The following is a 26,257-nucleotide window of genomic DNA, read 5'->3' on the forward strand; positions in this document are numbered from 1 at the left end:
AACTCAGGAAAGCCATTCAGCAGAGATACTCAAACTATCCAAGTCTTACCCCTTGTCTACACTGGTGTGGACTGCTGCAACGACACCTTCCAGTACCTGGAGGGGGTCTCTTGGCCCACCAAGGTCAGCACTGGTACCACTGTGAAAATAGAGAACAGAGTCAAAAGAGGGTCACTCAAGCCTCAGAAATACATATGGTATTTACATACTCAGATGAACCCAGCAGGAGTCCAGCACAGTGCACTGACCACCCACGGCCATTTGTGCTGCATGTGTACTAAATCCAATATCAGGTGCTAAATGTATGGAAATGGGACATTTCCTGCTCTTAAGGAGCATGTTTTACTGTCAAGAGAACATAATCTATTTGCATTCTGTCACTGAGAAAACACTCACTTAACATGAAATATGCAAGCCATTTAAAGTGTTAAATATGTAATAATAATTCTAAGTATTCCAGTTGAACATTCTTAAAAAATCAACAACAACCAATATACACTTGTTGTTTATTAGGTACTGGGCATCACTAAGTGCTTTACACATATTCTGCTGTTTAATGATCCTCACTGCCCATTCTCCAGATATGCCTGTGTGGAACTCCAGAGTTCTGAAAATGCAACAGAGGAAAAGGAAGTTTAGCCCGAGTTTCTGGGACAATTGAAGTTTATGACTTAAATCAACTGCTGGATTCTGTTACTTTCCTGCTTTTATCACTGTGCGCCTACCAAATTTTACTTTCTGAAAGGTAAATATTATGGAAGTTATCAACAGCAGTTTCTTTTCCTTTGAAAAAGAGGCAGCTGAACTCAAGCTCTCCTTCCTCCACTTCTGAAAGATTTAATTCACATTCATTGAAAGTCCTCTGTGAGCCAAGTATATATTGATCAGATCAGGACCAAACCTTGAATGGTAGAACTGGGTACAGGGACGGAAAAGGAAGTATAATTTATGTAAAGTGTTTGTAACTGTAAAGCTACTAGATATCATAATTTTAATTATTAATGAAAATGTGCAACTTTAAAGAAAAAACTATATTCATCAAAACACTGATTTCTCAAAATGTTTATTTTTGTAAGTTTCATTTAAAGCTTGATTTAAAAAAATAATAAAAGGGTAACTATAACCCAAAAGGTACAAAAGTAGCAAACAAACTTGAGTTGTATAAACATTTTTTTGAGAGGGTGATTCTTATAACCAATGACAAAAAAACTCATGACCAAAAAAAAAAAAAAAACCAATGACAAAAACAAAAAAACAGTACAAAGCTTCATTAACTGGTTATTTCTAAAAAAAAAAAAAAAAAAAAAAAAAAAAAAAACACAAATGCTATCCTATTTCTTGTCTGCCCCTATGTATGAAATTCCCAGATACTTTAGAGCGCTAAGGTGAAAACTATTTGAGGCTGGGGTAATTAAACTGATAAAGGCTCATTTGATTTCAGTTCAGCTGCAGAAAACTGACATGCATTTAATCAAAAAGTTCCTCAAGAGCAATACAGAATTACAAAGAATGCTCAAAAAGAGAATAAATTAAACACAACTAAATCTTTTAGCCTAATTGCATTATTCACAGAAAGCACTTGATACCTCATTATTTTCTTAGCTTCACTTTTCCCTCTTTTTTAATCCTCTTGGATACAAGCCTACCAAGGCACCAGCATATTGACATGAAGCAAGAATTTCTCAATTGTCAAGTTTATGCCATTAACTGTAGGTAAATAATGTCCTTAACAGATATCTAGTTTCTTCAGGGTATGATTAACTTTGCTTTACATGTTCAAGTATTTTTTTTTTTTCAGTAGTGGGGACTTCATGAATGGTAGGCAAGTGCTCTACCACTGAGCTACACACCAGCTGCTTGATGTAGTTCAAAAGAACCTTCTGGAAACTATTTTCCCATTGCTACAAAGAAGGGGTTTCAGAAAAGGCAAAATCTGGGGCTGTGATTGTGGCTCAGCGGTAGAGTGCTCGCCCAGCACGAGTGGGACCCGGGTTAGATTCTCAGCACCACATAAAAATAAAGGCATTGTGTTGTGTCCATCTACAAACAAAAAAAAGATTTTCTCTCTCAAAAAAAAAAAAAAAAAGGCAAAATCTGATAATACTTGCTGAAGCCACAGGGCAGTCTGGCTCTTAGCTACATGCTCAGATGCCATTTTGGACTTTCTCCTACTTCAAAAATAACTTAAAAGTTGGGTGTGGTGGTGTGTGCCTGCAATCCAGCTACTTGGCAACATGAGACTCCCATCTCTAAATAAACAAAAAATAATCTGAGGAGGGAAAGAAGGTCCACTAGAAGTTAGCTTCTTAACATGTACACATCATACAAATGATACAACAATTCATAGTTCTCTATTTTCAAGATTTTTAAGAAATAAGACTTTGAGCACTCTAAAACTAATTTCTCACTTTGGAAAAATACTTGAAAATTTAAAGCTTCTACATACATGAGGACAGTTTAGCTTCATAACAACCATGAGGTAAACACTCATTATTGGTAAACTAGTACCTTAGTTTTTCTTTAGTATTTTCTCTTTAAAGCTTACCCCAAGACAGAAATTATTTTCCTTATTGCACATTGTACTACATCCTTGGGTGAGATGTCTAGAGGACCAACCGCCACCCCAAGCAGCTGCTGAATCATTCTGAGAGGCTGACCATCCAAACACATAGTCACAGCTTGGTCATGAAGTTTCCCTTTTTCTGATCGGGATAGGTCATAGAGGTCACTGTATTTCTGCAGTATTTCCTGGAAAGACATAGAAATCAACACCTAAATATCAGATGGAAATTAAATGTATCTACATGCATGTAGTAAGACCTAATTAGAAGATTCTAAACCCAGATAAATTACAACCATTGCAGCACTCCAAAGGCCATGAATTGGTTATCAAAAGCTTAGGATCAAGGGTCACCCAGGCTTGATTTCGAATTGAGCTTTAACATTTATTAAATAGTGGGTCTTTATGATCTGAAATTTCAGCATCTGTGAAATAAGGTTGAAGACTAGAGGGCATGGTGAATGTCAACTGACAGAATGATGATATAAAGTCAGTCCTTTAACACAACGTCAGCATAAAGCAAGACTCAGGAGCTGTGTTGTCTATTATGATGATGATGATAATGATGACAACAGCCAAGTTATAATTTGTTGAATATCAACTTTGTATATTTACTCAGTAGATTTTAACTATTATTTGGTTGCACATATGGTATGTAACATAATACTTAAAATAATCCTGTAAGTAGTTTTAGTTAGCCCCATGTCACCAAAAAGAAAAAAGACCAAAGATTTTAAGTAATATGCCCAAAGTCACATGGCTAGCATTAATGGAGATTGGTTTTGAATCTAGAAGGCTACTAATCCACCCTTCTTGCCATACTGCCTGCCTCCCTTTATCATATTTGTAAGAACTAATGTTATAACAAATAATTTAAGAACTAAGATACAAACTACTGTTTTGCAGAATTTTAAATATGATTACTGAGTGACAATAACACTTTCAAGGTTCTTCAGTTTCCCTGATGATCCAAAATATACTTTATTTTTCAAAACAACCATGTAATGAACTGGGAATGTTAGTTGGATTTTTTGATATTGAAGAATTATGATTAACCTTTTGATCGTTTATAGTGATATGTTCAGTTGGATGTTCTAGAGATAGATATGGAAGCACTTTCAAGTAAAATAAAAAGATGACTCCCACAGGAGTGAGCAGAGGGAAGGTAGGGGTATGTGTGATCACGTTTTGGTAATTCTTGAAGCTGACAGGCACATGAGGTTTCATTTTACTATTCTCCCCATTGTTTGAAATTTTTTAAAAAACAGTCCCCATCAGTTAGGCAAAACAATCACTAATATAAGAGGAGAGGGAACTGAAGCTCCATGGGATGAAAGCCTTTCATGTTATTAGACTGCACCAGCCTTCATGAGGATACAAAATGTTCTTCATTGGTCATAAAACTAAGCAGGTTAAAATCAAACTCGGAATTTAAAGGGGATAAATGTACAGAGTTGAGGTTATTCCCAATTTTTGTTATAAAAGGGGTCTTAATAAAATTAAATAATGTCCAGTTCAGTAACCATGAGTATCCTCTTATGATTTTCACATGGTTTGGCTGAATGACATTTATAAGGAGTGACATGGTACCTTGCAACCATAACTAGAAGAAATGAGCAGAGATTTTTTGCTAATAACTCCCCTTGAATCTATGCAGATGATTCTAGCCATTGAAGGACAACACTTGTTCCAAGAAGAGTATTAACGCTATCCATCTAAAAGTAAACAATGGTATTAGACTGCACCAGCCTTCATGAGGATACCTGGAGCTAGGGGTGTGGCTCAGTGGTAGAGTGCTTTCCTAGAACTTGTGAGACACTGAGTTCGATTCTCAACACCACATGAAAAATTAAATAAAGATATCATATCCATCTACAACTAAAAATATTTTTTAAAAAAAGTAAACAAGTGACTGGGCACGGTGGCACATGCCTGCACACCTGTAATCCCAGTGGCTTGGGAGGCTGAGGCAGGAGGATCTCAAGTTCAAAGCCAGCCTCAGCAACTTAACAAGGTACTAAGCAACTCAGTGAAAACACTGTTTCTAAAATACAAAAATACAAAAAAAGCTGGGAATGAAGATCAGTGGTTAAGCACCTCCGAGTTCAATCCCTGGTATGGCTCCCCCCACCAAAAAATAAAATAAAATAAAATAAACAGGTACTTAGAAATTTATGCTAATAAGTATAAATCACTTTCACGTAAATCAAGATTCAAAGTTTACCCTAGTTCATATAATTATGAATTGTGGTAACATAAATATCAGCAGGATAAAATCAAACTTAGTAAAGCCAGTTTGATCCCTAAAATGACTTCTATATTATTCATATAATTATTTAATATATTCATTGTACAGGTTAATAGGCACTGAAAAATACAAAATGAAATAAAACTGCTATCAAACTTTGCAAACTTTCTTCCCGTTATCTTTTTAATGAGGGGTTTGCATTTATATGGCTCATACAAATTTTGAAGGCACCCATTTGTTTATTATCTGAATTCCTTTCCAGTAACTGACCTTTCTAGTCATGAATTTTTTTTTTCTGCAAGTCAAGGAAATAAGTCAATAAGTGGAATTTGGGAAAAATGAAAGAGGAGGTCAGTGGCCTTGTCTAGGTTCCTTTGCCACAAAACTGAAGGGTGGTTGGAATGTTATTCATATATCTAAACAATGTTTTCATTTACATGAAAATCATTTACTTATTGATTTGTCAACTCTCCAGTTACAAAAATTGATATCTAAACTCCCCTGACAGAATACAGAACAAATCTCGGAAGACCTCAGAGGGCTTCTGGCATCCCTGCAACAGTGCTAACACCCAGGTCCTCAAACCCCAGCAAGGGCAGGGGCTCCTGAGCTCCAGGTGGTATTTAAAGACATAGTCTCAACAAGAAATGAGGAGAAACAATTTTACCAGCCATAAAATTCATATCAGTAACACAGTTATACTGGAAACATGTAACATTAATACAGGATAAGGAGGATACATGTTTAAAAAAACTGTTGAAGGCGGCATTAGAGGCTATTTCTGATATTTTTTCTGAAAATTATGGGGAATACCCCCATTATTATTCAGTTGGAGAGCAACACCCAGCAGCTGGAAGAACTTGAGGAGCACCATCTTTAGCACTTATGAACTATGGGGACCATCCTCTGCCAAGGCACAGGTCCAGGGCTCGCTCAACGCCTGCTATCTAATCCTCTCCCACCTTCCCATTCTCTTCTTTCCCTGATAATACAGGTATTATCTGTATTAAGTGGCCCAAATTCCTTCCAAAAGAAAAGTGAACTGACAATCTTAAGTGATACTGAAGAGGTTAAAGGATAAAGGCTTAAGAACCATTTTCAAGTGTATCTGCAAGTCTGAAAACCCAATTAAAACCACTGCTAGAGTTGGGCTTTTTTGTATTTATCTATCTATTTATCTATTTTTTGAGCAGGGCTACCAGGGATTGAACCCAGAGGCACTTTACCACTGAGCTTCATCCACCTCCCTTTTTATTTTTTGAGATAGTCTTGCTAAGTTGCTGAGATTCACCTCAAACTTGTGATCCTCCTGCCTCAGCCTCCCAAGTTGCTGGAATTGGCATGAACCACTCTGCCTGCCTTGGAATTGGAATCTTAAGTGTTCTACAAAGGTCCATGTGTTAAAGACTCCATCCCCCAGGTGGTGCTGGTGGAACTTTAACAGGTGTGGCCCAGTGAGTGTTCCTTGGGGCACTGAGGACAGGCCTTAGGAGGGAATAGTGGAACTCTCACTCTTTTCTCTCTTGCTTCCTGAACACAAGGTGAATGCAGCCATCATGTGCAGACATAGGTCCAGAGCAATGGGACCAACTGATCACAGTTGAAAACTGTGAAAATAAACCATTTCTCTTTATTAGCTGATGATCTCAGGCACTTGTTATAGTAATGGAAGTTGACTGACACAACTACTAACATAGCTTTTAAAAGAAAGAAAAGGATATCCTGATATTACTGCTGTGAGTGAGAATACGGAAGTTTCCATTTCCTTACCTGTTCACTATTCTTCAGAGAAACAATGAAGCTATTGTGGAGAGTTTCCAGGTGGGCAAGCGATTTCTCCAAATGATTCAAAGCATCCACGTAGGTAACCTTAGAATCACTAGCTTCTTCAATGTTTTCTTCTGCATTTCTTTTCCTTGGCTTCTCAATAAAATGTTTGACTATTTTAATGGCCTTTCTAGTCATCTCTTCACGTGCTTCCAGAGATAGCTTTGGAAAAAAAAAAAAAAGGCCTTAAACAACAGTGAGACAAACCATCTTGATTATTATAATATATGGCATATTCAATAAGGCATTAGTAAGGTAGTGAAAATCAAAGTAAAATTTTAATATTAACAATTTAGCCAATGAATAGGATTTTCACTAAGTTTTTCTTTTGTAGAAGAAAACAAAAACAGTGAGGTATCATTTGTACTATTAAATTAGAACTATAAGTTTCAAAATGATAATAATCAATTAGGCAATGCTGAGATAGAAAAATCAATATTCATACTATCAATTACAGAGCAAAAATGAGTCATTTCTACAAACCAAATTTCTAGTTCTAGTCATTTATTATGAGGAAATAATTCAAAAGAAATATAAGCATGAAGATTTTTAACTAGAACAAGTCTCTAAAAAGAAAACTTCAAAAGCAATCTAATTGACAAGAGAAATGGTGACTAGTTTATGACAAATTACTGGTTAGCATATTATGCAGTCATTAAAACTGAAATTAGAAAAAGAGGATAGCTATTTTGAAAAATGCTTATCATAAAATGTTAAACTTTAGAGATCAGAATATTAAAAACTCTATACCAAGTGTACATTAAAATATAAATGATATCTGTATAGGATATATTTTTTGAATACAAAATATATGCACACATAAAAATAGATATACTCTTTTGCCTATAAATATACATATACATGTACATGTGTATATATGTGTGCATATATATATTTATATATACATATATACACACACATATGTATATTAATAAACACCAAAAAAAAAACAGTGACAATGAAGGTACTGGAATTATGAACAATTTTTTTCTTCTCCAGTTTCCAAGTATTCTGTAACAATTCATTTATTCACTGACATGTGTCAGGCTGTGTTTGGTAATGCAGGGGTTATATTTTTCTAATAATATTAAAAATATTAAGCTTATCCTCACGAATATAAAGTCTAAACTTTACCCATTTTGATGGGGAAACTAGATACCTCTGAGCAATTCTTGGTGCCCTCTGAAGCCCTGATTGGTGTTATTTTGAATTGTGGATTCTGGCTTTCTGTCAACTACTCAAGCCCATTTTTAGTATATCCTTAAAAGGATGTGTTTGTGTTTATTAAAAAAAAAAAAAAAAGATAAAATTCCTAAGACAAAAATCTCAATTTTCCCTATTATTTCTCCACACCCCTCCCCAACCAGTACTGCTCTTCCACTATACCACTGAGCTATATCCCCAGCCTTTGAATTTTATTTTTGAGACAGGGTCTTGCTAAGTTGCTGAGGCCAGCCTTGAACCTGCAATCCTCCTGCCTCAGTTCCCGAGTTGCTAAGATTTCAGGTGTGCACCAGTGCCCCCAGCTTCCCTATTATTTCTTAATATCAGTCACTGTACATCTCTGGTTATTCTGAAAAGTAGGAATATTCTTAAATAGAAGTCATCAATGGCCACACTAGGAGGTATACCTCCACTAACCCTCCATTTCTTATCTGCTACTTCCAAGTCACTCTACACAGAATCATTAGCTTCAAATAGTGAAAGCTGACATTTTCTTAATCCCACATAAATATTCATAAAAGGTACCTTTAGGAAAGTACTACTTCCATTAAATTGTAACTTTTTATTCCCCCTGCTCTGCAAAGGCAGCTTCATGACAAGTTCTATAGCCTCCCCCTTCTCAGACTTCTGCCTCTAAGCACCTATGGCATAAAAATAATCAGAAGTCACCAATGCTGGAAAGAATGAATTACATTCTTCTCCCTTTCCCTCAACAAACAGTGAACTCCTCCCTGTAGTTTAGAAGTACAAGATACTAGAAAGTATGTTTAGCTCAAGGGACTCCCTTTCTTCCACCATGTGCATGGAGAGACTAAGATCAGGAGAGTTACGTGAAAAGAGTAAAAACTAGAACCCAGAGCATATGGTTACCCAGAGGATGCTAACTACCACTGTCCCTCACACAGTTGCCTCTTCGTCACCTGTTCATCCAGGCAGGCTCTGCCAGAGTATGTTGCTTAAATGCTGAATAAGAATCAATATTGTACAGTGAGTCTTTCTATTATATTTGTTTGTCCCAAGAAATAAAATTTAGACAATGATTATTTTAATATATCAGTTTGCAAATACTCTTCCTGCCCTATTATGCACTGTGGAAGAGAATAAATTGATAAGACAGTAAGGAAAGGCAGGTGATTCACAGGAACAGGAAGTTAGGTTCCAGAAGAAACAATGGGTCCCTAAGCCCTTAGGTCCAGATGCAATCTTTGCTGTCCAAGGCTTAACTTGCCATTGCCAACCAACCCTGGAATGAATGCACGGCAAGCAGAAAGCACACTAAACTCAAAGCCTGTGCCTAGCACTGACTCCCAGCGTGACTGAAGCACTTTGAGCCTTAGTTGCCTTCATTTACAAAATATGAAAAAATGTCATCTACTGTCTGATGTCATTTCTTAAAAATGAGATAATACATAAAACGATCACTATAAAACCTTCCTCATAGCAAGTACTCAATAAATGGAAGGTGAATTTTAATTTGACCAACTGATAAAATATACAGGCCAGCTTCTTGTTGGTTTTTCATCTAATAAATTGTCATGTAATTCTCTTTCAGAAGAACCTTTTTAAAAATCTCCTCAAATTTCTCAGCATAGAAGACAAGGATCTTCACAAACCAGCTCCAAGCCAACCCTCTGGCCTTATAATTGTAAGCCACAACCTAGGCCTCAGCCAGGCTTATCATTCCCAGTTGTCATTACACATCTGTCGTCTCAATAAAATGCTGGCTTCCCTCGTCTTAGCATGGACGATCCCTAGCCATGTTTCAATACTTTGCAAACATAAAGGGTCAACTCCAACTCATGAGCCCCTACAGCAAATCCATTGGCAAGTCATCTGCTCTATGTGCATGACCCACTCTGTCCCCTGCACCTGGGGCCCGGCTCCTTAGCACTGCGGAATCTGGAGCTCACATTAACACTTCTGTCATGAAGCTTGATATGGATCATGAAAGGCTAAGTAACTGTTTTCAGGAGTTAAAACTGACCTCATTATCACAGAGGCATAAGAAAAGGCATTTTTCCTATTTTAAGTGATCCTTCCAGATAACTCAATAACCTGATGCTTGATATAAATAAATACAGCCTAACTTTGGTGAGATAGCCAGGAACTCCAAGCAGCAGAATGCTAGTATGAAAAAGATGGAAGAGCTCTTCTTTCACTAGGCATCTGACTTCAAGTTTTTCACCACTTCATAAAAAACAGGTCCACTGCTAAAAGACTCCAGAGTGTGGTTAAGAATTATAATTTTAACACTGAATTTATGTCTAGCCGATTTACTTTATTTAAAATGTTCCATGATGAGTGGAGCAGAAAAAAAAAGAAATGATTAAAGAAATGTTTCAGAGTAAGAAATAGCAATTTCTTTTTTATACCTGGTGGCCATGCAGTACTTTATTCTTAACATTCTTTTTGAAAACCATAGCATTAACATGTCAGTCATATACATTATTACTATAATGTAGTAAATGAAGATGTTTTAAGCTGTTTTCTGCAGTAATAATTGTTATTAATGTAGATTTTGTGAAATTAAGATAAGCGGCTAAATTATTCCATCCCTCAATAAAGAGGTATTGACCATCTATTTCCCAGGCCCCCAGAAAATGGAGATAAAATCATGAGCCACGATCACCAAGAAACTACAAATATTTGGGGCCAAGACAATGGAAGTGGAATAGCTGGGGTCAACTATGACATTAGCAAATCTTACTGGGGTCTAGCTTCAAAATACACCTACACTCTGGGCTGGGGATACAGCTCAGTTGGAGTTCTTGCCTCACATGCAGAAGGCCCTGGGTTCGATCCCCAGCACTCCACACACACACCTAAACTCTAAGATTTCCAGCACTTCCCCTCTCAGCACTGTTCTCAGACACCATCACCCTTCACAGAGTGCTGCAATGGTTGCAAGGTGCCTCCCAATAAGACAGAGAACACAAGCACCTCATCTACTCCACTGTATTTGTCAATGTCCTTGCAGTCAGGCTAAGCCATGTTCCAGCTAATTAAATCTAAGTGGAAGCGACATGTGCTATTTCTGAGTCAAAGCAACAAAAAATTCACAAGGATCCCTATCCATTCTCCCTTCTTTCTCAACCACAGCAACTGGGAAGCGTGCAGGGCCCAGAGGCCAGCGGCAGCTAAAACAAATGCAGAGCCTCCACCACCCTGGATCATAAGTTATTTTTATGCCATAGGGTCTTTTACAGTCTTTTACTCAACTAGGAAAACAAAGAAATATTAACCTTCTGACTGTTGAGACACTACATATACCTAAGCCTATTCTGACATACACCATGTACTAAGGGTAAGGCAATATGTGGCTTTGGTTTTCAGATTAGATGTTGCAAAAATAGTTATCTGTTATGCTATAATGAACTATTTAATAAAATTATTGCCCATGGTAATGTCAGGTGCAGATCCCTAAGGAACTTGTGGCACCAGAGACTGGAAAATGGAACAATGATAATGTGTGTTGGATGTTACAGAATGCTGTGGTTAACTATCACAAGAAAGAAATGACATTGTTCAGACTGTGTGTAGGACTGAAATGGAACTGTGAAATAGCAGAAATTCAAGGGCTTATGGGGTTAAAAAAAAAAAAGTAGTAAATCTAGACCCCAGTAGTAAAAGATTAGATTGAGAATCCACAGATAACAAATGCCAGGTTAAACCTTTTGGAGATTAAAGTGCTTCAGGGGAAAGATAAACCAAGGGTGTGACATCTCGTAAATTTTTTTGAATTGTCCAAAATGACTCAGGGCAGAGATTCAATTAATGATGTGGTCTTCCACAGACACCTGACAGCTTTAAGATAGCTCCTTTTAAATTGAGAGACTATGTATAGGGTGATACACTAAAGATACATAGTATCTGAGAAAAATGTCTCAAAAACAAATAAGCAAATAAAAAGAGCCTGGAGATGTGGTTATGGACATGTGTTGGTAAAAGATATCAAATATGTAAGAATTCTACTAAATTTCTGAGATAGTGGTGCTGCTCAAGAAACCAGAAGCCTGGACTAAAGGTGACTGATTGTTTGAAACAACATTTGGGCCTTCAACACTCTTCAGGCAGCTTTCAAAGTGGGCTCAAGCCTGTAGCATCACTCCACATGTGGCTACAGAAGAAAGTAGAAGAGACTTCCCTGGCAGGTAAGCATGAAGTCACGGGGCAAAGGTCAACAGTGAGGCTCCTGGAAAGCCCCACAGAGACCTAATGAATGAATATTACCTGCCTCAACAGGGATCCCCACAGCTGCAGAGCAGACAGTACTGTCAAGAATCTCCTGCATCCTCCCCTTCCAAGGTGTTTGACAGAGTTACCTGAGCCTGCTTCACCATATAAACTGTGTGTCCCGGTATAGAAAAGCAAAGCAATAGGTTTGCCTATCTAACCCACAAATTGGATCAGAGCTGGACCTGATGCACAGCCTACCCAGGATTAGGTTGGCTTGGAGTTCTATAATGACCCAGTGGGCCCTGGCAGAGGGTGGCATGTATTCTGTGGCAGGAAGGATGCTTGGTGGACCAAAGGGTAAGTTAGAGCTGACACATTCCACCTATACCCTCTACTTCTCAACCCCATGTCATTATGTGACAAAGATGGGCCCTATGTGACAAGATGGGCCCATGAAATGTGAGAGGAAAGTCATGGTTCACCCTGGGCTGGGGAAATCACAACCCATTTTCCAGTGCCCCCTCTTTTCATGAGGTGCCTAAGAGGACCCCAAGTGGCTCTGGACATGGAAGGAGAATTTTGTGGTGTTAGGTCTCGGTGATTACTGGGTCAGTTTGTTACTTCCAGCATTACCTAGTAGCAAAGATATTTTAAAACACAGATGGGATAATGCCACTCCACTGCTCAGATCTACTGACTATTGTCCAATTTACTAAAAATAAACCCCGTCTTCAAGGCCAAGACACTGGCCCCCTCTGTCCCTCGAAGCCCTGCACTTATTGTCCTCTACTTGAAATGCTCTTCTAGGCTCCACCTTAGGACTTGACATGAACCCCATCTTACCAGGGAGGCTTCCCTGGCAACCCTAATACCCAGGGCACTCTCCACCTTTTTCTCCTTACCCTCCTTTATATTTTTCTTCATAACTAACCTCCTGGGTTTCTATTTGTTTACGGCCTGCCACAGAAGCACTTCCAGAGTGTAGACTGTGGCTCAGACATAACACACACCTTTTGAACAGAGTGTTGAACTCAGTGAACCAAGAGTTTCAGAAAGACAACAGCCAAAGCACAGTTGCAGGAGTAGGAAGGTCACAAGAGCACTTTGTAGTTTACCTAGGGCAGGAGAGTAAGGGGCCTGAGGCAGGCTTCTTCACAGGCCACAGAGGGTCTTTGTTACATACTCTTTTGTTTATTTGGGTTTTGCCATCCTTTAAAAGGATATAAAAGCCAGTTGTAGCTAAGAGCTGTACAAAAGACAATGGGCTAAACTTAACCTGCAGGTCACAGTTTACTAACCTCTGGCTTATAATGCTAAAAAACTATAGTTGGGAAGACAAGGTGAGAATAAATTGTAAGTGAATGCTAGGTTAACTAGGGAATGTGATTTAGAAGCCACTGAGGGCAACTGTATATTAAGAAGAGTTTTACATGAAGATGGCCTATTAGAGCCAGATTTAAAACACACTAAGAAGATCCAATTTCTAAAAAAAAAAATATAGAACTTCAGTTACCTGAGAAAGTAAATCTTATCTGTTCTCAGGCCTCCCTTACCTGTCCTTCCAGAACCAGTTCATGAGTTCAATTCTTTGGGGAATCTGCACTGACATCTCCTTCCCAGGTGACAAGTCACTTGCATGCCTTCCTAAGGCACTCTGCTCAAGAGTGTGTACTAGGCCTATAATTGATATGAGGAATACAAAGATAAACTAAGACATAGCCTCTATCTTTGAAGAACATGTACCAGTTTTTAGGTAATGGCTCTATGCAGAATTCACCAAGACAATGTCCATCATCTGCAGGCACTTAAGACTGATAAGGTCCGCTAGGTAGACTTTTTGTTGTTAATAAACACAACATGACTTTGAACCTAAAGCTAACATTTAGAAAATGGTAGGTGACTTAAGAAAACCCAGCGGATACCTATAGAGTGAGGTGGAAAAATCAGAGCTTACCTTCAGTTTATGCTGCTAAAAGCAACTATATAAAATATTAGGAAAGTCAAGAGAAAACTTATTGACATATTTTTAGCATCTAAGTTGGGAGATTGAAAACAATTTCTTTGAGTAATGAAAGACAGGTATTCTTTTTAGGTTCCCATTTACTAACTCGCCCCACTTTCCCTCCATTTCTTCCTTCTCCTTTTCATGCTCAACACAGTGTGTCCTAGGCTGGAAGTGGTATCAGGAATACAAAGATAAACTAAGACATAATCTCTATCTTTAAAGAACATACATCCTAACAGAAAAGTCAACCCAAAAGTAATCCCAGTGGCTCGGGAGGCTGAGACAGGAGGATCGCAGGTTCAAAGCCAGTCTCAGCAAATGCTAAGTGACTCATTGAGACCCTGTCTCTAAATAAAATACAAAATAGGGCTGAGGATGTGGTTCAGTGGTCGAGTGCCCCCTAGTTCAACCCGATACCAAAAAAAAAAAAAAAAAGAAAAAGAAAAAGTGAACATTTATAAAATGTGACAGACATATAAAAAGGCAATTTCAAAAAGAAATATGAAATGTAAATGAGAAATTTAGGAGAGTATATGGGGACATTGAAAAAAAATCTGGTTTAAGGCGACAAAAAAAAAAAAAAGGTGTCATAAAGGAGGTGATAACTGAACCAGGACTTGCAGGGGGACCAAGAACTCACATGGAAAAGGGAGGAAGAAAAAACCTGAGGCAGAGAGAACATCTTGAGGAATTAAAGGCTTGCATAAAAGAGAATGTCCTATGGTCACAACTCTCAATCTTTTATTGTGCTTCAAAATACCTCAGGAACACAATATATTCTTGCCAAAAACAGTGGCTCAAGACTTCAAGGATTCTCCTGGGGTAGAGAAACAAATGCAAAGCAGCAGCTAGCAGTATGTTTGGGGATAATAGGAGACAGTTTCTGAAAAAGATCAAAATACCCCAGGAGTTTGATCCCCAAGGCTAAACACTGTTCCTCCCCAAGTCTTTCTGCCACACGATTCCTAGAACAGCTCTTGGTGGTGCACTTGTGTGTGTTAGGGCAAGGGACTGTCCTGTAGGAGATACAAGGGAAGGCTAGTCCACCACTGGTGCCAGGTGGAGAAACAGACATTGTCTTTAGGCGAATGCTTCTCCAACTGGTCCATGTGTCCCAGTACACAAGGCCTTCCAAAGGTACACACATAGAAATGTAGAAAATTGTTCCTCTGCTATCTTCTCTAAATATTTTTTTCCTAAAACTAATCTTCTTGAGAACATGCCAGAGGTCAAAGTGTGAATCCCACTTTCTATCAATGACCTTTGTCCACCTACACTAGAAAGACAGCCTCTCACTATTCCTGAATATGACTCTGATATGCTGTCCCAGTGTCTATAAATCTCCAACAATCTAACAAAGAACAATCCAAAATATTGAGAGATAATAGGACTCCAAGGACTGGATAACAAATTTCTTTTTGCATGTCACAAAGTTTCCAAATCTTTTCTTTCAACAAAATTTATTAAGGATCTAATTGAACTGTCAGCTGATAAATCACAGAAAATAATTTTCAATAATAGTACACTATACGGGCTGGGGTTGTGGCTCAGTGTCAGTGCTTGCCTCGCACATGTGAGGTACTGGGTTCCATCCTCAGCAACACATGAAAATAAATTAAAAATATTGTGTTCATGTAAAATTTGAAAAAATATGTTTAAAAATGGTTCATTATACAATTTTTAGTCTATAACTTGGAGGACATTCAAAGAATTGAGTGGTCCTGTGACAACAAAGTCCCCACCACTTATCTAAGTGAACAAAGTTTTTAAGTATTATGCCTACAAAAATATAAACTATCAAAGAAAAAGAACCCATAGTGAACACAATCTCAACCTGACAATAAGTAAGTCATCCAAGGGCACATAAAACAATTAAAAGCAACATTTAAATCCCTATTCATCTCATTAAGATGTGCATTTAATCTTAATTTTATTTTTTAAATAACTATCAAAAAATGTAACATCTACGTTGCTCTGATACACACTGCAACAATACAATGACGCAACCCTATGATCACAATTTTTAAATGTTAATTTCTATTTATATAATTATTTCTGATAGAGAGAAACAGACTTTTAAGCATGAATACCTTGTACCAATACAATTATATGAAAATAAGGATTGCAAAAACTCCTGGTACAAAATGACTCCATTCAAATCCCTGCACTTATAGACCTGACCAAACTCTAGCATGGCCCTTGGTCCCCTTGATAAAATGCCTGCTGAGGCAGCTCCAAGTTGCCAGAATTTACTGTTTGTTCCAGCCAGCACCAGTGATGGGCCAGCAGGCCCCTAAATGCCTTTAAGAGCAATTATTTTAGAAAGCTCCTTATTAAAGTCCTTTCTCTTCCCCTTTGGGTTGTCAACCTTCCACCACCCAGCACTGTCTCTGGGAGGACCTGGAGCTGTCTCTGAAACAAACATGCAGAAGATAGCGCTCATTCTCCTCCCAGTCCTGGTGGAAGGGAGAGACCTTGCAACTTGCTCACTTACCTTCTGTCATGAAGGTACAGAAGAGAAGTTTGTCTCTCTGGATTAGCTCCAATTAGCAAGCACGGCTGGTCCAGCCAATTCAGCTCAGTGCCCTTCAGCACACCCCAGCAATCCCAACAAAGTTGAGCTCGATTTATAATGATCGTTCCTCACTCTACAGTACCTCGTACTAGATAGAACCCATCTTTACCCTTTTTTTTTTTTTTTAAAAAAAAAACTAGGCTCCAGCCTTACTTCCCTTGGAAAGAAAGAGTGAGGAAAAGAAATGGTGTATCCTTTTTGACCGCTACAGACCTACTTATTTTTATACTTTTTAAAGGGATAGAGATAAATAGCAAATTGCTGTCATGCATAGCTTACCCTAGATATAAACAGGGCTATGGAACAGTTTTACTTTACAGTTTGTTTTTTCTGAGGAAGTTTTAATTTTAAAGGTCAATAGTTAAAACAGGCTGGAAGTTATGTTCTGCTTTGTAATCGTTTCAAATTAAATATCATGTGTGTTGGAGGGGATTTAAGTTATTCTCTTAGGTATTACATGAGTAAAAAAGGTTCTAGTCCATTGCTTGGGAAACCTATCTCCCTGAGGTGTTATGTAGAACACCTGTATCAAAATCAAAAAAGCATGTTAAATTCCTGGGTCCTCATCAGACTGACTCAATCCATGGTGGGAGGGGGGGAGACCTTGGTATTAGTGGAAATTATATTCTGCATATATTCCTGTATTTTTTTTTTAATGTGGTGCTGGGATCAAAACCAGTGCCTCATGCATGCTCTGCAAGTGCTCTACCACTGAGTCACAACCCAGGCCTCTGTTTGCTGTTTTTAATGCTGATCACAATGCTCTAAACTAACAATTTATAACACACAGTTTGTAACACACCTATATATCAGCTCCAAGGACAGGATAACTTACAGGGGCCAGCAAACAAGCAATTATAAAAGAGACCAAATTATCTAGGCTATCTTTAACTGATTTTTTTAAAAAAATATTTTTAGGTGGACACAATATCATTATTTTGTTTTTATGTGGTGCTGAGAATCGAACCCAGTGCCTCACACATGCTAGGCGAGTGCATTACCACCTGTGCCACATCCCCAGCCCTTTAACTGATTTTTTTTTCAGAAAGAAATCACTTTTTGCTAATAACTGAATAGCTCATCTCTGTGCTCTACCAGCAAACATTGCAGGTGGCTTATTTATGCTCACTCTCCTCACAGACTGTGAGGCCTGACTGCCTAGTGCTTAGCTATTCCTTTAATTTGCAGTGCTTAGTTCAGTGTATCAGTATTATTTTAAAATTATAAACACAAAATATTATGAAACAGCATTTTAAATATGCAACTTCAGGTGAAAATTAAGTTAAAATGTTTTCTTTTATACAACTGAGTATAATTCAAATACAAAAATACAACTGCCTATTTTATCACATTTGTTTATATACTTAACAAGAAATCAACAATTCTTTTTTTGCCTCAATTACCCATTACTTATATAATACAAATAAACAATGTGAGGCTCAGAGGCCACTCTTCTTTGCCCTTTGCTTTACACAGTAACCACAGAAAGGGATTCCTTCGTCAAGTGCAAGCACCCTCTCTTTGAGCAAAGACATAAGCTAACACAGGCCTAAATTCTTCAACAGTTTGAAGGTCACCTTTATCTTAACTGAGGCGGCACAAAGAATGTTAGAAATGGGATGAAATGTGGCTGCAATTAGCAAAGAATTCTACTATCAATCTTTGTTGTGCACACACAGGTTTTAAAATTTGAAAGCATTCATAGCGTGGCACAATGGTCCATTCCTCTAATTTCAGAGACTCAGAGGCTGAGGCAAGAGGATCGCAAGTTTGAGACCAGTCTCACCATAATTTGATGAGACCCCCAACTCAAAAAAAAAAAAAAAAAAAAGTGGCCGGGGATATAGCTCAGTGCTATATCCTGGGTTCAATTCCCAGTACCAAAAAGAAAAAAAAAAAGCATTCATTCACATTTTCCATTTAAAGGTCTCCTATCACATGCATGCCCATGATATATACAACTATTATGATTAAGATCAAAGTACATCTTAAGTAAATTTCTACAAAACCAAGTATAGATATGAAAATCTAGATCCCTCCCCTCCCCACATTTTGGCAGTGCTGGAGAGCAAACCTAGGGTCTCACACTCACTAGGCAAGAAAAGGAAGGTGAAAGTCCTCAACCTGTTTCTACATTACTGTGCTGCTTCTAGAAGAACTAGTGATGTATCCAAGATCTATCAAAATTCAGTTTAATTCACCATGTTGAGAGGCTACAACAGGATGAAACTACCCAGATTTCCTTGGGTCCTTGTTGATTTAAAATTGCTTTGCTCTGCTCTCTCCATGAAAATTTTTCTTACCTGGGGACCAAATGGCATCAATCACTCCCACATAAAGGTGGCATGAAAAAATCCCTCATCAGACCAGGTGAACTGGACATGCAGTGGTTATATGATAAAGGAGCTTTGATAGGTGACTAAACAAAAGGCTAACTAGTACATGGAACTTTTCAAAGGATATTTACATAAACACATTATGAAAACAGACACACGCACTACAATAACGATCATAAAGCTAGCGCACTTGGTGCTGACACCAACACTTGGCCCTTCACCCCTGGTCCTGTCAAACACTGCAGGAGCCTTCACATGGGGGGTTTCCCTGTCTCCAGGATGGCACGTTCTACTCCCTTATCCAATCACCTAGTGATCTTTCTAAAGTAAAAGTTTGACAATATCACTATTTGGTTTAAAACTGATGTCCAGCTGACCTACTCCCAGGAACAAGTCTAACCCTTCAGCCAGGTCTACAAGAGTCTTCACCTTCAGGCCCTTCCTCACTTCTAGCCTCACCCCTTCACTTCCATTTATCCCACATTACTTGTAGTTAACTGAAATAACTATGTTATTTCATCCTTTTATCAACAATACTAAATCTGTCTGAACTATCCCTCCCCTTCTACTCTTTCCCACTATGGTGCTCAAGACACACATTCTCATTGGTGAAGACTTAGCTGCAATACCTCCTTTACCACAGGGCCTTTCCTGATACATCCCTGGCCCCACTGACTCAGCCATGAACCATTTCTACCTTCCTGATGACCATCTTTGACTATTTACCACCTTCATCTCCAAAGAGCGCCCCTTTGCTGTCAAGCAGGGGAAACAACTAGTATCCTAGGTTGAAATGCTACAGGATCTTCCCATGGGTACCAATACCTGACAAAGCAGTAGGCATTCAGATGAAAGGAGAGCGCACAGCTTTTGATTATAAATTCCTTCACTGCATGGGCAGAGTATATTTATAAAATAGCAATTAGGAGATAAATCTAAGTTTGAAGGGTACTTAAACAGCAGTGGGGAGCTTATAGGATGAATGCAGAATAGAGGGATAAGGAAGACCACATCACTGCAGATTTACAGTTGAATAATAAACAGCTGTGGAACTATGAAGTCTGCCAGAAAGAGAAGACCATTTCAGGAAAGAGGTTATTTTCAGACTCCTTTTCCCCCCCACTGCTTTTTTTCATGTTAAAATATGCTTTAATATTGGCTGCACATTATTCCGAGATCATTTATTTATTCCTCTGTCTTCCCCAAGATTTACACCCACTATGAATTCAGAACCCACATGCTTCATGGGAAGGGGGTGCAGTCCTTCTTGCAGCCAGTTAATGAAGAGTCGATGAGGGCTGCAGAAATACACCAGTGGGGCTCAGTGGCCTGCCAGACTCCTCCTTGGGAGCTGAAGGCATTATCAATTATGATTGCACTGCACACATGGTCTTTTGGCCAATTTTCAGTCTCTTACTAAATTATTACCTTAGTCAATTTGAAATAATTTTCCAAGCACAAACAGAATGAATTCTCAGCTTGCCTGTTAGGCCAATAATCACGGTCACCCCAGATGGGCTTACACAGCCAAATTTCTCAGGCAAGGGAGGTAGTGGAAAGCCAGACTTCAGGAGCAGGCCTATATGTGAATCCTGATTTTGTCACTCCTAGCTCAGAAAACACTGGAGCAGTTATTTAACTTTCTTGGGACTTATTTTTTATTCCTGTTAAAATGGTGATAAGATTATTTACTTCACAGGGCTTGTGTGACAATTCACAAAGTAATATTCTCTTCCTACTCTTACAGTATCTGGATGGGAAGAGGGAGATGGAGGGAAGTGGTTAATCTAATCCACTATTCCAGTGAAGTCTGGTTGATGACAATAGACTTGTCATCAACATTAGTTCCTTGTTATCATAAGGTGACACTGACAGACATTTGAGAAGCACTTCTTAGCCTTTTCTATAGTTCACAACACTCAGAATGAATGCTATACCCAAAACTCCCTTTGAGGAAGCAATCAGAAGAGCTTGTTACAAATAGTTCACCTACTTGGCAATAAAAATCATTCATAAATGCCTCAGCCGATGCTGTGAAAGGCAGCCATGGAGACTGAGTAGTGTGCTGCGACGTGGCTAGCCACAAGAGCTGTCGTGCCAGGTTCTACACTGGAGTAACACACAACCAAAAAGGATCGTCTCTTGGGCGATGTTAATGTGGTCATGGTTGGAAGAAGAGTGGGCAGGTTCATGCCTGCATACCACAACCCGTCAGCCATCTGGGCAGCCTTGCTCAATGAGATGGCTTCCTCTCATCCTCAGTGTTCATACTTTGTTATTCTTAATAAAAACATCCTACTAACTGGACAGTATGTGTGGGTTCCTTGTAGCTCAAAAGAACTGATCATTCATCAGATGATTCTAATGTATAAAGTACACTTCAGGAAAGAAAAGTGTGACTGTCCTTCTGAACTTGCAATTGTTGCTCTCTCACCACACAAAGCTGCAACTTTCATTCTGTATTGTTCATGTAATTACAAGTAAGATCTACGCAGTACTGGGAGATCTGAGGCTGATCCCCAGGTCCTGCAAACTGGTCCTTTCAAATGCTTTTCAGTGGGACCATTTCCAGGTGTCATTTCTGTTCTGTGTTTTTGATTCCTCTTCTCCAGCTGCCCTGCTAGCCTCTACAACATACAGCCTACTATCAGTTTAAAGTCATCAGGTTATTTAAAAAAAATAGTGAACACATAAGAGTCTAAGGGAATTTGTTAAACAGAGAACATTTATATGAACATATTTACAACAAGGTTTTAGAACATGACCGTCTCTGATTCATGTTTATACTCTAGTAGTTACAGAGATGACCTAGTGAAAGTCCCTTAATTTCTTTGAGCTTAAATTTTCTGGTCCATAAAACAGGAGCAGCATCATCCAGGACAGTTGTCACCAGTCTGAGACAGGGAATGCCACCATCAGCACATGTTGAGGTGCTTACCTTCTACTCCCACCCCCTCGTCCTTCATTTGCTCTTTCCACAAGTATGCATGAGCTTCTTGTTTCCTCTCACCACATGCAGATTTCTTACTCATCTCTTATTTGGGCTTCTTTGCATGGAAACTATGTTCTGGACTTTACCTACATGATTATTTCAAGAAATAATGACCTTTTTTTGGTTCACAGTTCTTAAAGCAGAATTGTACCATATGATTAACATCAACTGTGAAATAAGGACACCTGGATTTAAAAAGGATTGGCTACTTCCTGATTGCTAACTTTGGTCAATGTCCCTCCAGCAGTCCGACCTCCAGAATGGAGATAATAGTTGCTTAATAATCACCCTCCCTTGATGCTACAAATACCAAATGCTCAGTGGATTTTAATTCTCAAATCCAGTGTCTTGTTTGGGTTTGCCTGTTTTGTGTTTTGTTTTTATATTTCTAGATAATATGCTTAATGAAAGTAGGAATCATATCTCAAGTTTTCTTTAAGGTCTCTCCATAGGATTAGCATAGGACTCAGTAAAAACAAAACTAACAGAAACAACATTAATATAAAAAAATAGAAATATTTCTTATAATTTTTACTGTGACCCACAAATGATTTAAATCACAATCATAACATATCATTTAGGTAAGGAGCTCTAATATTTGTACTTCATAATCCATAAATGTCTGGATTGAAAAGGCAAAAGTATAAGATATATTTTAATGGACACACAAATCTGAATAAGGACAAAAACAGGCATTTGGCAAGAGAACAAAAGTGGAGGATAATCTTAGAAAAATGGCAACAACCTCATTCACATACTTCTTCAGACAAGTTTAATCCTGATATTCTCTTAGATTACTATCTTTCCCAAACTTTACCTCCCATATCAAATAGAAAAAGGGGAAGAAAAATAATCACCTTCTCAAGTATAAGTGACACCATGCAAAACCTGTCACAGAAGTCTTTCCTTTTATCAGTCTTGCAAAAAAAGTTCTTTTGCTCAGAATTGTTTATGATTTAAGAGTAAATTATGTTATATCAAGCTTTACAGACTGCATTCCCTATCCTTCATGTATTCTACTTACTCCCATTTATTCTGTTCCTTTGATCGTCAAAAATTCCTTTTTAAAAATTCCTTTTTAGATTTGCTCTTCTATGCTTATCCCCTAAACTCATGGTTGTTTGCATTTTTGTCAAGATAAATGTGTTTACTGAACCACACTCTCACCTTGGAAAACAGAAGACAGTAGTCTCTTAAAAGCAGAAATATTCAAGTACAGGAATAAAGGACAATGTTCACAACTACAATAACACAAGCCAGCTGAGAGTGGATGAAAGTGTATGCACTACATACTCAAAACCCTTAAAATCATCAGTATTAGTTAACACAATTAACAAATATGAGCTTGGAACATAGAGAACATTCAATAAATACTGTCTCTTTTGTACACACAGAAAGCTTCAATAACCTTAAGAATTAAAGTTCATTTGCTATGCATGCATACATATGCCTCAATAAACTAGCAGCTTCTCAAAAGCAAGGGCCCTGGCATTCCTTAGTTGTTTACAGCACCTAGAATAATGGCAATGAAAAGGTTCTCAAATAGATATTTCCTGAAAGTACATGGAATGAATAAAAATTATTCAGTTCAGAATAAAAATTATTCAGTTCAGAATCAAAACAAACAATAACTACATCAAAATCAGCTATCAATGGGCATAGTACTTATTTCAAGATTAAAAAAATATATATCACTTAACATTTAGTAACTGTGAAACCCTGGGGGAAAAACATTTTATACCATTTTCGTAGCTGAGTTCAGTAAGATTATAAAGTAGCAACAATAATCACCATATAGTGGGGAAAAGACTAAACCATGAGCATACTACTTGTGCATGGGAGCTTCAGAGGTGCATACTTTAAGACAATCATGCATTAGGTGTACATCTTTCCTACTAAAAAAAATATGAAGATGAAAATATCTTCTTTCACCAATGTAATATATCCTCTAATAATTACACATAAAGATCAAGGTGGTTTGATATATATGCAAATCTTTACAAATAGAAATATATGTAGTTTATTTGGATTGGAAGTAAAAATGTTTTACTTTGAATAAACTTAAATCCATTTATGTATAAGTAAACAAAATATTTATTATTTATGGCAGTACATATCGGGTTTGACAAATATTATTCAATAATTTTTACTATTTTTCTATTTTGGTCTTAACTATAATCTGTTAGAAAGTCTTATTAAACCCATAACATTTTAAAAACCTAATTACCTGGAGAAGTATGGGGAAGCACAATTATGGCCCCCAAAGATATCTTCGTTATTAATACTTGTAATCAATGAAAATAGTACCTTATGTGGCAAAGTGACTTTATGGGTACGATTAAAAGTAACAGGGGAGAAAATTCTGGGATATATATATATTGGGCAGCCCCAATATAATCTTTGAGTCCTTTAAAAATGGAGAACCTTTCCTGGCTTTGGTGAGAGAAATGTGAAGTTGTTGCTAGCACTGAAGGTAGAGGAGAGGGACCAAGGCATAAGTGTGGCCTGTATACACTGCAAAAGCAAAGAAGTAAGTTCTCACTTAGGGCCTCTGGAAGGCAATGCAGCCTCACCTACAGCTTGCTCTAGCCCCATGAAACCCGTTTAATATGCAACCCACAGCAAGAAATATCAGACAATAAAATACAAAAAAGGACTGAAGATGTGGCCCAGTGGTTAAGTGCCCCTGGGTTCAAGCCCTGGCACCAATGAATCAATCAATTAAAGAGTAGCAAGGAGAAGGCGATTAGAATTGGAACACATGTAATCCTGGTTATTTGCAGAATAAAGAAAAGGGGATGAGAATGCTTGCAGGGAACATGGTATTTTTACTGCATTGCTGAAAGGGCAGTCACATCAAGGAGGACATATGTAGCTCTTATTTCTTTGTTGCTACACAAAGGACAACAAATAGAAGAGGTGAAAGTAGATTCCATGTAAGAGAATAACACATAAACATCTCCAACAAATTTATAGGCTGCCTCAGAAAACTGTAGGCTCCTATCTAAGGAAGAAAAAGATTATCATTTGCTGAAGACCCCTGACACTTGAGCAGTAAGACTAGAAGTGGAATTCTGGCTCAGCTACTAACTTGCTTCTGACCTTGAATAATTTACTCATTTCAAAATGAAGACTTTAATATATATGTAATAGGGCCACTGTGATGTTTACTCGAGATAAGGTAAAGTATTGAGCCAGTACCTGGCACATAATAAGTCAGCAATAAATTGTAGCTTTTATTATTACACGACATAGTACATATTGTGATTTCTGTAGAAGACAGATAACAGTTTTACAACTGTTACTTTGACACCCAATTGGGTAGTGTGGTAATAACCATTTTCTCCTATTTGGAGTTCCTACCCTGACCCATATAGCAGGAAGCTTGTTTCGTGAGTCCCCAAAAGGCAAATACTGCTTCATTCTTCACCTCCCACTTCTCAGGAGGAGACATCAAACAAATGACATGGGGACAAGAAACAGATGAAAGGAAGCTAGCCCTCTCCCTTTTCTGTAGATCTACCTGACTGTAAGAGAAGCACACTCTTCTACTCTTATCCCTCCAGTGGAAAAACATTTGTGGGTAAGGCCTAGGCTTCTGCTCTAGAGCAGCATCTCTGTCCAACATGCCCATGTGGCTACTGAACATTTGAAAGTAACTAGCTTGAGTTGATACGTGTATTATATACACATTAGACTCTTAACTCTTTAAAAAGAATATAATATATTTAACATTTTATATTGATTACATGTGAAATGATAATACTTAGGATAACTTCACCTATTTTGTTTCATTTCCTAAATGTGGCTACAAGAAAATTTCAAATTCCATAGACGGCTCACATTATAGTTCTATTGGACAGCATTAACCAGAGGCTGCCTCTAGGACCCATGAACAAGAAGGAGGAAGCCCTTCTGACAGTGTGTACGTGCTGCAGAACTGACCGTGTGCTTGGCAAGGCTGTCTGAAGATCCAGAAGGGGATTATACACAGCAGGCAGATGACTCAAGAATCAACCATGCCCCCCCTCTAATTCTACTAACACCCCACTGAAATTTTGATTTCCATCTATCTAATTCTAATGACTGGTTGTAGCTTGAGAGGAAGAACAGCTGCTCTTCTCCCATCAAAATCCAAAGATATGATGGAAATATTTCTAACATGGAAATGGCACAAGCACAGAAGTCAGAGAGGAGCATGAAGCAGAGGTAGTGGACTTCTCTAGGCCATGAGGGACACAGCTGTCAAAAGCATCTGGATTTCAGTTGAGACATTCACTGAGGGCAGTTTTCACCTGAAAGAAATGTGGGCCT

At 38.1% G+C, this 26,257-nt stretch overlaps 1 protein-coding gene across 1 annotated transcript in view; it reads right to left on the bottom strand.

The window, feature by feature from the left end:
* The window catches only part of Nbas (NBAS subunit of NRZ tethering complex), a 324,412-nt gene that overhangs the window by 43,556 nt on the left and 254,599 nt on the right, over positions 1-26,257 (bottom strand). Inside the window, exons 45-47 of the mRNA XM_076833054.2 lie at positions 6,579-6,797; positions 2,546-2,748; positions 50-139 (exon numbers count right to left, since the gene is read on the bottom strand). Of these exons, the coding sequence (XP_076689169.2) occupies positions 50-139; positions 2,546-2,748; positions 6,579-6,797 (512 nt within the window). The remainder of the gene's footprint in view (positions 1-49; positions 140-2,545; positions 2,749-6,578; positions 6,798-26,257) is intronic.

Source organism: Callospermophilus lateralis, chromosome 14 (genome assembly GCF_048772815.1).
Source record: "Callospermophilus lateralis isolate mCalLat2 chromosome 14, mCalLat2.hap1, whole genome shotgun sequence".
Taxonomy (NCBI): Eukaryota; Metazoa; Chordata; class Mammalia; order Rodentia; family Sciuridae; genus Callospermophilus; species Callospermophilus lateralis.